The sequence below is a fragment of the Buteo buteo genome, chromosome 12 (assembly GCF_964188355.1).
Source record: "Buteo buteo chromosome 12, bButBut1.hap1.1, whole genome shotgun sequence".
NCBI classification, from domain to species: domain Eukaryota; kingdom Metazoa; phylum Chordata; class Aves; order Accipitriformes; family Accipitridae; genus Buteo; species Buteo buteo.
The window spans coordinates 13,379,020-13,392,213 of NC_134182.1; the positions used below are offsets into that span (position 1 = coordinate 13,379,020).

The 13,194-nt window shown below is 35.1% G+C and overlaps 1 protein-coding gene across 8 annotated transcripts in view; it reads right to left on the bottom strand.

The window, feature by feature from the left end:
• Positions 1 to 13,194, bottom strand: part of SYT14 (synaptotagmin 14) — a 93,720-nt gene that overhangs the window by 26,048 nt on the left and 54,478 nt on the right. For 7 of the 8 annotated variants that reach the window (XM_075042758.1, XM_075042755.1, XM_075042762.1 and 4 more), the window contains 2 exons: positions 6,586 to 6,854; positions 4,199 to 4,648 (listed from right to left, as the gene is read on the bottom strand). In XM_075042758.1, coding sequence (XP_074898859.1) covers positions 4,199 to 4,648; positions 6,586 to 6,854 — 719 coding nt within the window. Of the gene's footprint in view, positions 1 to 4,198; positions 4,649 to 6,585; positions 6,855 to 7,180; positions 7,568 to 13,194 lie in introns of those variants that run through there. The other variant, XM_075042761.1, reaches the window with a different exon arrangement.

Below are 13,194 nucleotides of genomic sequence, written 5' to 3' on the forward strand. Positions count from 1 at the left end.
CAAGAATTCCCAAGAAAGAAATGCCTCTCTGAAAGCTTTTTTTCTGAGAAGTTTATAAACACACAAATATCCATTATAAAGAATACTGAAGATATACCACATATAAAGGGCAACATGGAACAAATGCCTTAAGCACAATGCATAAACCAACATAGACTCGATGATTAACCATTGTCAAACTGGAGAGAGTGCACACGTGTGTGTGCAAGAGCGAGCATTTTTATACACTGCATGCACAAATGCCTTCACTCAAAAAACCTATAATTAAAATAATTCTCAGACACTCTGGATATTTATAGTAAAGATATACAAAATAATCCTTTAAGCACGTATGATTGCCCACACCATCCATTCTTTCTTATGGGGATCACATCTGGGAGTTCAATATGTTAGAAGTGTTATAGAAATAAAGAAAAATTTAATTCTCCACAGTAAACACCTTGTTATTGACAATACATAATGAACGATTACTAGATTGGCTTAGCAGGAAGAGGCATGTTTTGGTCATCCAAATTGTATTTCCAAAATCAATCAAAAAATAAAAACATGATTGACTGTTGTTATTCTACACCAAAAGCAACCTATGGGATGGTGAAGAGGATTACGCTTGGGTTTTTTATCTTTTCCAAACAGATTTCACTCAATTAACTGCTTATATGTTTTTATAATCACATCATACTGGAGACTGTTGTTCACTGTCAGGAAAATTTCTTTGGGTGAGAAGAACGAAGAGCAACTAAAAACAGGTCCACAGGGATTTCCTGAAGAAAAATAAACAGCATCGCGATAGATTCTAAACTTCAAGATGGGTGAATAAAAATTTGTCTACAATTCTATTAAAAGGAAAATTTCTCTAAAAGCATCAACAAAGGTCTTTCTAAGCAAACTATACTCAGACAAAAACACAATGTACACCCCTGCTTATTAACTTCTGATGCAATGTCCAATTTCTATCAAATCTGAAAGGGGAACAGTCTCAGATGACAGTGACAACTGCACTCTGGCTAGCCCATATTGGTTCTGTTGCTTCCTCCTCACTTGAAAGTATGCTGAACTTGGAAGGAAGCGTGTGATAAATAAGGGGGCTGAGGAGGAATTCCCTGTTACGTGGGAGAACTGCAGCAACGCAGGACTGTTAAAGACAAATGCCAATAGGACTGGGGATAATAGCTCCCAATGTAAGACATTGTATGCAATGTAGGAAGGTGAGGAACAGGGTGAAATCTTGGGTGAGAAAGATAGTTTGTGAATGTATTTGTAATTTTGAAGCCATGTGTAGCTTTGAAACCTAATTTAAGGAACATCCTAGTATCACGTACTCACCATGACATGCACTTGTCCACATTTTAACAATAACCAGAGAGTTGCAGGCCCCACTCATGTGAGTGTGCCACCATGTCTGAAAGGCACTGAACTTGCTGGTCTACCTTTAACCAGATTCCCTGATAGTTTTAAGGTATAACTGAAAATATACTAAACTTCACAGGACACAAACTGTTCTTACACAATCAGAAAGCAGATGACTAGCTAATGAAATACATTCATGTAATATCAGTCTCAGACAGAAACAAATAAAATATGTTTCTGCAGAAGAGACTGGCAAGGTGTTTTAATGGATTATGAAGTTTCAGTGACAGAAGGTGTACTTAATATATAAAGTCCATATAATGAGAAGCAGTGGAAAAAATAGGACAACTGTCATGTGTCCAAGAAATATTTTCATAAAAAAGCTGTCAAATATAAACACTTGTCAGCAACAAAACACTCTGCAACTGAACAAGACAAATTTAACTCAGAATTTACAATGTACCTCATCATGGATTTTATAATTAGAAATATCCCTGAACAACTGGATATCTCCAAATTGAAACAACGCTTACCTTCTCCTGTTAAATAACTCCTGCCTGGCATTTATGATTAATTGGGCATAAAGATTGTTGTTGGCTTATTCTAGCAAAAGGACAGTTGAGAAGCAATACAACCAGTGTGTACAGATAGACCCAGAGGCAAACACCTGAGAAGTGTAAGAACTAATTAAGTTCAAGGACCATGCTGGTATAAGAACAAATGGTAATAAATTGGCCTTGAAGAAATTCAGGTTGGAAGTGAAACAACCTGATATTTTCAGATGAAAATTTGCAAATTTGTGATCAGGATGACCTGGCTGTCTGCAATAATAAGGGCTTCAACTCAAGTGACCCAGGATGCCCCCCACTTCCAGTCATACATCCTAAAAACTCGGTAAAATTTAATACTCTTGCAAAATAACTATATGTTAAATCCTGTAATAAATCTGCTCGCTGAAAAAAAGAAATCATATAGGCTATAAATAACAATAGAAAAATATCTGTAAACTCAGATGTCAATGAATTTCCAAAGGTTTAAACCCTGATTTGCATAGTTCCAAAAAACCATGGATCCTCATTCAAGCAATCAAGACTATGAAGGTTCCTTTCCAGCAACAGGTAGGGGTAAGATAAATCTACCTAAATCCCATTACAGCAACAAACTCTGGAAGATCCTTTCACTTCCTACCAATATTCCTTATTCTTGTTCCTTCTCCCAAAAAATGAGGAGAGAAAAATGTAGACATGGCATCCCTTACCATCATAGAAAATAAATAACAATCTTCTTATCTTTGATGCTTTCTGGAATTTGTTTTTACTCTCCCTGCCACAAAAACTCAAGAAAATAAGACAGAAAAATAACCAGTGCACATATGGGATATACCAGTTAATAAAAAGCCTGGTCCATTCATTGGCACATTTCACTGACTTTGGTAAATTTTATACAAGAACCTACCGAAAACACACACAAATTTAGCCAGTAACATTTAGAATATTCAGTGTTTTGTTTCATGGGGTGCTTTTTTTCCCAGCTGTGAAACTAGCAAACTCTGTGTTAGGGAAGTTCATACTATGTAGGTAAACCACTTCATCCTTGGAATAGACTGATCTGTACTTCTTAAGGAATTGTAAAAAAGCTGTTCTATTATCTGTTGATCCTCCATCAGATTGAAGTTTTAGTCTCAGCTTTTACGAATTCTAATTAATATTTTTAGTCATTAAATACAATGGCATTTTGAGTGTCTTTTGTAATATTCATGTTCAACAGAAATGCCAATTCAATTGATCCAAACTTTTTTTGAAAATGTAGAACAAATTAACGGCATTGTTTCACCTGAAAAAAACCTTTTCCTTTCTTTCCCTTCTCCTCCTCTTTTTTTTTTTATTGATAGTCTAAAAAACCCACAGAATACATAGAATGTGCAAATAAGGATGCCCTTGCTAAAACACCTTCTCTTTCCCCCATAAGCCCATTATTTAGCACATATGCAGCTCTTAAGCAATGAACATTCAAGCACTCCTAGTCTAGGAAGCCTTGACCACAACATCACAAACATTCTCTTTCTGGACAAAAGCATACTTAAATTCTTATGAAAAAGAAAAAGGAGATGCTGATCACTGCCCACATAGTGATCTCTTGTGTTTTTTGATAGTGATACCTAAGTTTACCCTTAATTACTGTTGCTTTGCTTTATTAAAAATATTAAGGTTAAATTATTTTGGGGGACAAAAAATTCTGTTCATCAGATAGGTAGGAGTTTTTTTCAGCAAACAAAAATCCTTTTCAGTTTGAACTACTTTTCACGCTATTTTTCACTTCAGACTGAACCAGAAATCAACTATTTACAAGGTTCTAATCTAAAGTTACTAATAATGGCTTTGTGCTCTCAAAATTCTTCTTTCCTATCTTTCTTTCTTGAAAGGAAAATACCTTTTGCAACCAAGATTTAATTGCAACAGATGAAGGACACTCACTAGTATAGCTTTTTTTTCCCCCCTCCTTTTTCTTTTTTTAATTGAAATGTTGTGGGTAGCAGAGTAAAGATTATACTATTAAATACATATATATGTATTTGTATGTATACATATATACATATATTCACCACTATATCCCTATTTATAGACTGGAAATTTCTAAGTCATTAGAAGGAAAAATATGGGCAGCTTTTGCAGGTGGAAAGTGAACGTACTTACAGAAGCTCTAAGGAAATTATCATTGTGCTAATACGGCGCTATGACTGTTGAAAACAAGTCGAGTGGATATGATGACTCTATAAATATACACACTATTCTTACAAAATTCAGGACACTGTATATCACCGTATTCTTATTCTGCCTCATTTAATACTCACAGACAGACTGTAAGAAGGTTCCAGTATCACTGGCACTGACATCTTCCCTTGAAGATTCAATTTTGTTAAGTAAAAAATCTTTTCTCCCACAACCCTCTCTTTTTTCATGCGACGTACGCTGTACAGTCTAAAGCGAACTGCATAATTCCCAATCATCTCAGACTCAACGTGATTAAATTTGAATGTCTCTGTGAAGACAGGGCACGGTCCCCGCTGGATGCTGGTTTTTGCTCTTTGCTTCTTTATAGGGAGAAGAACTAGGTGTACTTGCCACGAGCTTCCACCTGTCCTGCTGTATGTGGGAATGTCTGTGACAGCTGTCACTGTCACCAAAAGCTTCTGTTCCTGTGAGTCATAGTCAAAAGTCACATCCAGTGTGCCATATTTAGCTACTGGCTCAGGATCAAAAGGTTTAGGAAGCTGTGAAGACGATCCTCGAGCTGACATATCCTGAAGAAGAAGAAAAAAAGCTATTTATTTATTTATTTATTTATTGTACTCTATTATTAAATCTAGCGTGGAAATATATAGTTTCTCTAAGCAATATGAAGGGACTATGATCTTTTTTGTTCATTTCATAAACAAGGTAATTAAACACCGAAAGCCTGAGGAGATGGCTGACTAGCAGCCAAGAAGAAATCAAAAGACTTTACCTAGCCAATACCACCAAAAGCCAGGAGTCAATCAGACAGAGCTCAGATTAAATTAGGCCTCTTCTTCTGTGCCTCACATGTTAAAATGTATATATATTTGTTACAAGATAGAACTATCTTATTTCAGTGTGAAAATACACACATTTTTAAGGTAACATATTACAGTGCTTTAAGAGCCGGCTAGTGATTGAGAGCACGGTGGATGCCAGCAAAGAATACAGGAATCACAACACCTGCTTGCACATGCAGCTCTTGTTGCAGTCCACAAGGGTTCCATGAATGTGCCAAAAATTATCATGGCTTTATTAATGTAATTTTAGTAGAACTGTGTAAGATGCATCTGTTTTGAACACACCTTCTGAACTTTCTGTAAACAGCACCAGTCCTAAACTGTATTTTAAACTTAATTTTAAGATTGTTTATCATCACTTCAAATTTTGAACAAGATATTGATCCTCCATATTGCTACAACAGCTAGTTTGATAGTGATACTGAAACACAAAGTATTTACAAGTACAGGTCAACCTAGTGTTCATATAGTAAGTTATTCCAAGTATGTAAACCAAATGTATTTCCTGTGTATTTTCATATTATCAAAGATACGTTTGTTCATGTAAATGAATAGATGCCACAATAAAGAGTTTTGCATTAAAAAACGTTATGTTCTTATTTTAAACTGGTTGCTACATAGCTATTGGAATTCATTCCTCTGAAAGCTTCATTCTTCAAGTTGTTGAGTGGCTATAAAAAAAGCTGGCAGTATTCTCAGTTCTTATTGAGCATGCTTACCTTAATGACTGGTGTGACACAAAAGGGGAAGAACTAGGATTAGATTTGCTGCAATCTGATAGGGTTTGAGGACCATATGTACACACTATGTCTTTACTAGCAGTGAAGTCCATAAAGATTGTGGTCCTAGCTGATCATCAGGTACACGTAGACAGCTAGCTACCAGAGGACCTTGCAGCTGGGCCTTCCAGATGTGGCACCAACACCCCAGCTATGTAACATCAAATTACCAAGAGGTCTACCAAGACAGAAACAGCTGTTGGCACATCAGGACTGAGCCCTAATATGCACTTCAAAACTTCAGGTAGAAACAAAGGACAAAGTTGTACCAAACGGAGCCTCTTCTGCACATGACATCACTAATGCAGACTTACCCATAGATGTCAGTGCAGTAAGCGGTTGTTAAAGACACTTCAAGGAAATACATGTCAGAAAAGATGATTTCTTCATAGTAAAAATAAACAGATATCATTACAGTTTATAGCAGAAAATGGGAAATTAAGTGGACGAAATCTCTATACTACCATCAACAATTTTAAAAAATTCTTTGTAGTAATTTTTTTTCTTAAAGGATGTTTTACATTATGGGGTGTTCAGTTTGAAAAGCGTTAACAGATTCTTTTTCTTTATTTGGGTTGCTTGAAAAATTATGTGGAAGAAAAAGAATTTTGACTACAGTCTTTATTGTGTGATGAAGTTCTCTGACTGGTTTAAAAAATAATTCACTCTTACTAGGAGCTTGTTTGAAAGTCTAGATGCCATAAAGATAACTATAAAGAAAAATCTGAAATCCTATTGTAATGCTTTCTGATGAACTAATATTTCAAAAAATGAATGAGCTTCAATGTTAGTGTACATGTAACTGTGCATTGGTCTTAAGATAAAAAAAGGTCTCAAAAGGTTGCACTGCATGACACTTCAGAACACTCAACTGTTTTCATTTACCTCTGGACTAAGGACAGCTGTGCTATCACTTGGTACATCCTCTTCGTATCCTTTGTTATGAAAGCTTTCTATTTCATGTCCCGTGCTTCCCTCACTTGGGCATTTATATGAACATCTTGGACTGTTGCTACACTGGGAAAATTCACATTTACTGTCTCCGACTTCAGAAGGCGTGCATGAAAGATGAGGAGAACCACTATCATCCTGGTATGGAGGCGGCTGCAGTTCATCTAGTGGAGGTGTTCTTCTCATCCTCTGAATGCAGTTTGCTGAGAATAAGTGAAAATTCTTTACTTATTTTCTGATTATTTACTGTTGAAACAGTTCTGTGGAAAATGGTAAGTCTAAATATCTGTACAGAATATTTAAAAAAATCTGTAAATGTCTTTTTTTTACATTACATTTCAAATTAGATAACAAATACTACTGAAAAATACTTGTTAAAAATGGAAATGAATGATCTCTCAGATGAGATTTAGATAAAAGCAAAGTATTAAGTATATAGTCACAATGGATTGTGTAAACCATATATAAATGAATATAGCACAAATATGACATGACAAAAATTCTAGGCTTGAATTTCAGGGATGCTTACCTTGCAAAAACCTTTGGATACCTTAAATCAGATTCTGTGCAGGTGGAATGTAGACCAATTAAGGAAACAAAATGCACTCCCTAAAGCCACGATATCAAACCTCTGATTACCTCCCATACAGTTGCTCACCCAGCGAGATATTAATTAAAGTCTGAAGACAAATAAGGTACTATTAAAGGCAGACACAAGCCTTTTCACACAAGCGAACTCTGCTCACCAGTGAATTTAGCAAGTGAAGCAGTGTCTCAGATTCTAATTACTTGTTAAGGACAGCTAAAGGGTACGTATCCGGTGGCTAAAAGTTAGACACTAGATTCAGTCACTAAAGACAGTGGAAAAAGGATCATGAGAACTCTTGTGCTCGGGATGAATACTTGATGCTGACCATCTTTGCTTCTCACACTAGACAGATAGATAGAAATGTGGTTATATATCTCCTCAGAAAATAAACCTGATGCAAGTTTATGGATATAGAAAGTTAATTCAAAAAGTTTACATTTATTACGCAGCATTACACAGCTGACTAGAATTGGGAAAAGACAGCAAGGTGTGCAGTAGCTGAAATGAAAGGAATACCAAGGATAGGTAAAAACTTGTATCACATTTTGTTTACATCTTCTGTAGAGATTTTCATGAAGATTTCGATGCCCCTCACACATAGAATTAACTTATACACAAAAATTTCAAAGCAACTATGTTTTCTGGTGTCAGACATACCACTTTCACTCATAGAAAAAACCACCAAACAAGGAAGTTAAGGAAAGTATTAACATTAGAACAATATAAGCTTTGATTTCAGATTCATCTAAGAAAAAACCCAATCTTGGTGGTACATTTTAGTTTCATCATCAAATTTTTGTATACAGGATTGCCCTGCCTGTGTCCTAAATTCTCACCAAGTACATCAACCTTTTAACTGCTTCAGAGGCAATTACCAGTTGTTCAACGTATCACATAAACAGAGTATGCGTAAGAGTTACCCCTTATGGAACAAGGCTGAAAACACAGTAATGTGGCTCTCTTGGGAAACAAATAGTCTTAGCGAAAGGCTCCCTTTTGTTCTCCTTTCCTTTGGAAGTCTGGGCTGTATCTGACTGTGGCATGCTGGATAATTTCACAGCATCTGGGACTTCACATAAGCCCAAAGTACCGTGGCTTTGGTGCACACTGTCCATGGGAGGCAAACCCAGACACGTTGTCTAGAGGGGAGCCAACATGCATTGCAGATCCCCAAAGCTGGGCAACTGAAGGACAGCTCATTATGGAGCATATCTACTTCACAAATAAATATAGGCCTCAAAGGTAACTGGGGAATGCAGGGCTCTTCTCTATTTCACTGGGCTCCTAATGGAACTCCTCTTAGCTTTAGCTAAGAGAAATGAGTAAGTAAAACACTCCGACCAGATGATACCACCGTCAGGAATCCTCTCTTCTCTGATAAACCCATCACAGCCAGCCTACCATTCACAGTGATTCCAAATTACTGTGACAGCACTCCTGCAAAAGGTCTTCTGCTGTTAGTTATCCCAGTGCCACTAACTCTTGAAACTCCAGTCCCACAGGACTGGAAAGGAAAACAGAGCAGGCAGGGAATCCTATACTCGAAACATAGTCATCAGTCTAGCAGATACACATAAAACCTTACATACAAAACAGAGTTAAGTGCAACAGTTAGAATCATGAAATCACCATGCAGGAATATTAAGAAAGCTTTATTTGCAAAACACAGAGAGATACGGGAAAGCACTTCTTTTTTTTTTGTTAAATATTAGATAACTTGTGCCCATGAAAATAGATATAATTTAAGAATCTAACCTGATATTTTAATCATAATAAAATAATAAATATCCTTTGACTCTCTATGCCATGAAAACAGGACTTCCTTTTCATAATTTATATAAATAAATATTCTAGCAAATTTAGAGCAACAACATTTTTGCTAATTGTTGCTAAAAGGCAACAAACAGCATTAAATGACACGGTAACCAACATGTAGCTATGACTTAATTTCTTTCTTTTCACTTGTAGTCAAGTCTGCAAAGACTTTTTAACTCCCAGCTTTTCCACAATCTAACAAAATGAAAGTCTATCCAGGTAACTACCAACACCGTTATTGTCTTACATGAGTAAATAAATGACTGTGTGACTCATTTTTTTCACTTTGATGAACTGCATTAGATGTCCCTATGGGAAAACTGCACAGGCTGTGTGACAGAAAAGGTACTTTTAATGTAGGCGGGGAAGAAGTGAAGAAAAGAAAATCCATATTAACCAGCTGTGACTCAAAAATCTCAGAAAATACTGAAACACTGAGGCAGGTTTTAACTATTTTTGAAAGTTTAGTTTACCAAAGAGAAAAAGTGTGTAAATTCTGAAAACAAATATCCAAGTTTAAAACTCTAAGGACACCTCTGTCTAAACAGGTATAAACTGGTTTTGAACAGAAGGTTTCTCTACATAAAAAGATATCAAAGTTTTCAAATTAATTTTTAAAGTGAAAATGTCTCATTTTAAATTAATTTCCCCCTCCCCACAGTAAATGATGCAATAAAATGATGATTTCATATTATAGGTCTCTGAAAATACTGCAAATTTGAATTACATTAAGACATTCTAATGACTGATGATATCAAAGACAAATGATATCACAGACAGAAGTGAATACAGCAACACTAAATACCTGATACTGGGTATTTTCCTTAAAAATTACACAGAAGTAACAACTATCTCCAACAATCAATCCATCAACAAAATTTTGCATAAGTATCAAAGCTTAAAATAAAAAAACACTGCTAATGCATGCAGGCCTATCACTGATCGTATTGGAGAAAAAAGTTTGGAGCTGAAAGGAAAGCACGTTCTGAAGTGTTTGCACATTTACATGTAAAACCACTGTCTCTAACATACCTCATACCTTTCATTTAAGGTGTAAACTTAGACACAGTTACACTTGTGCATACTTGTATATTGTGACAAAGCCAAAGAATACATTCCAAAGACCACTGAATGTGGCTTATAACTTCTGCTAAATAGTTACTCTTAACAAGCAAATGGTTACAGTGAAAATCTAAAATTAATTGTTGCATCGTTTCTAGGCAAGTTTCCCAAGAAACTTTCTGCTCTCAAACCAGATAGAAAATAAATTTTGCCAATTCCCCCAGTGAAATTAATCATATTAAATTACCATACCAGTTTGGACTAGACAGGGTAAAAAACCAAGCCAACATATATCCCAGACCTGGAAGAAATAAATAGTCACAGAGAAACCAAATTGGGTTTGGCTTGAGGTTCCTTCCAGCCAGAAAATGCCAGAATGGAGGAAAGACAAATAGAAAGAAAGATCCCACATCCAGTTTTCCACCCAAAGTATGTGAAATAACTTTGTATTCTCACAACATGAGTGAAACTAAGTTGTTTAGTAACAAATATTTAGTAAACTCTAAACTGAGTATACAGTGTATTGCTGTCAATAGGCAGATTTGAATAATCAATCTTTTAAGGGTTAACTGCTTTAATTAAAATTTGCATCCTTCTCTAGTGGGCTAGGAAAACACTCACATAGTGGTAATAATAAAGTCCTTGCTCAACAGTTGAAGAAACCAGAATTGTAAGTGAAATACCTGACAAACGCAAGCAGATTAGCATTTTGCTGGTACACTCAGGAAATTACAGCGTGTAAACTGTCATTAGCACCTTTAAGTCAGAAGTAAATAAATACCTTCTTCTTAGTACCGTTTGTTATACAATGAAGGTTAATTTGTTTTCATAAATCCCCGTACAGGGGACTGACTGAAAGCCAAAGGGAGATGATACATATCTTGCCATCAACCTCAAGGGACTGTCAGTAAAACCTGACACAGCAACTTAGGCCAAAATGAGCATTCCTGAACATACAATTGATAACTATGAGAAAATACACAAACTTCTTCAGTCATTTTTCTGAGTGGAATCACAGTTTAAAGATACATGAGCTTACTATAAGAAATGCTTTTTCTTTAGGTTTTCAGTTACTACGTGAACTTTCTACTTCCAATGCTTCTCATTTCTCTTCTCTGTCCTGGTCCCTTGTGGACCCTTATGCTAGGCTGTACAACATTTCACCACGAAGCTGGTGATGTTCCTTTCCATGTTTACAATGTTTAGACTTTGCTATCTTAATTAATTTTCCCAAAGGTTGTCAGCAGCAGCACAACCCTAGCTTTCTTTAGCCCATATTTCCTGAGTAATTCCAAGAACATCCATCTCTTAACACAAGGGAAAAGAAACTATCCTTGTGATTTTAATTCCCCTGTCTCATAAGCAGTAATTAACTACACTTCTGCAACTTGTAGTTTCTCATATATATTACTTCTTTAAATATTCATTCTATTGTGAGAGGCAGCATTACCGCAAAACTTCTTTGGGAATTTGGTTTCCAGTTCCTTTAAAACAAATAATCACTATATAAATTAATAATTTTTGCAAGTCATATTTTGTAATTATCAGAATATCTTCATACTCAAATGGTACCTTTTATTCCTCTAATATATCTCCACATACACTATGCTTCATAATTATTTATTTTTTTAATCTAACGTAAATTTCAAGTTTTCAAGCCTTCAAGGGTTTCTATGTAAATGTTAAGACAATTTAAATAAAACATAAAATGAAATACATGTTTAAAAATTAAAGAAACCTTTCTTATTCTGAATGATTAAAAACCCTTAGAGATTTCTCATATGCAGCACAGACAGTCCAAATGGAATTTTCATGTTTGAACTTTTCTACCATCCAAAAATATTCTGTTGACTGAATTACCCCACATTACGAGGAGTATAAAATACAAACATTAAATATTGAATGAAACCTCAGGGCTCTCCTTCCTTTAAAATGAAAAGCTTACATGCATCTTTGTAAGGAAAAAACCCATATTATTTCACAATAAAACAAATTATCTTGGCATTATTCTATGTCTTTTCAAAAGAGTTATGGCACAAGTCTTGCTTAATGAAAAAAGAGAAATATAGCAATGGTATGGGGTCATTACGGACAACAGAAAAAAAATATCTTTTATCAGCTTTCTTTTTGCATTTGCCACATTTTAGACTTTTATTCACAGTTGAACTATTTTCTACATTATGCAATTCACCAGTAAACAAAATAAGTAATTGTATCTGGGTTTTTTTTTTTCAGTAAAAAATAGTTCTCTTTCCTAATATTTAGAAAATTCCATACACTATTAGCTTAATCCCAGACTTCTGGAAATCAAAACAGTGTTGCTGCCATTTACATCTGATGTCACATGAAGTTCTCAGCACTGCATTTTCCTCACCTTCCAAGGCTAAGTCTACTGGTAATTCATGTAATAAAAAGATTCTCTTGTTTAATAGAACTAATCCAAAATTAATGAATTATCTTTCATGTCCAGTCCTTAAAGCTTCAATTTTCTTCCTCAGGAAAGGTCTAAGACCAACTGAAGTTACCGATACTCACACAGTAATTTTTTTTTTTTTTTGTCTGTTTACATCATAAGCCTGCAGAACTACAGCTTGGTTTTGTTTGCTGACAAAAGAAATTTGCTCTTTTCTCTGCTTATTAGAGCACTTCTGATTTGTAAGAATTTATGGTCTGTTTTACAGAGCAATACAGAAAAGCGCTGCACTGGTGAAAAATTCCAAGCTTTCTCTTTCCAAAATTAGCCCAAATTAGAACATTTAAACTACAAATACATTATTAAAGCATTATAGTGAACTAACTGTCAAAGACATTCTTTTGTTTCCTTCCCAAATATTTTGGTCGCCTTTCAATGAAAATTATACATTAGCATCTCTTGAATTAATTTTCTTTCAAGTATCATTCTCTGATTCCTTATACAGTATTTCTATTAATTTGAATAGGAAGGAGTTCTGCTACCTAGTTCTGTATTTATACTTTCCAGCTGTCCAAAATACATCTAAATACTGCTTAAACCTATTGGTTCAATATTTTAATATCTTATTGATGCAAATATCAATAAATCAAGCTTTCCAGAATTT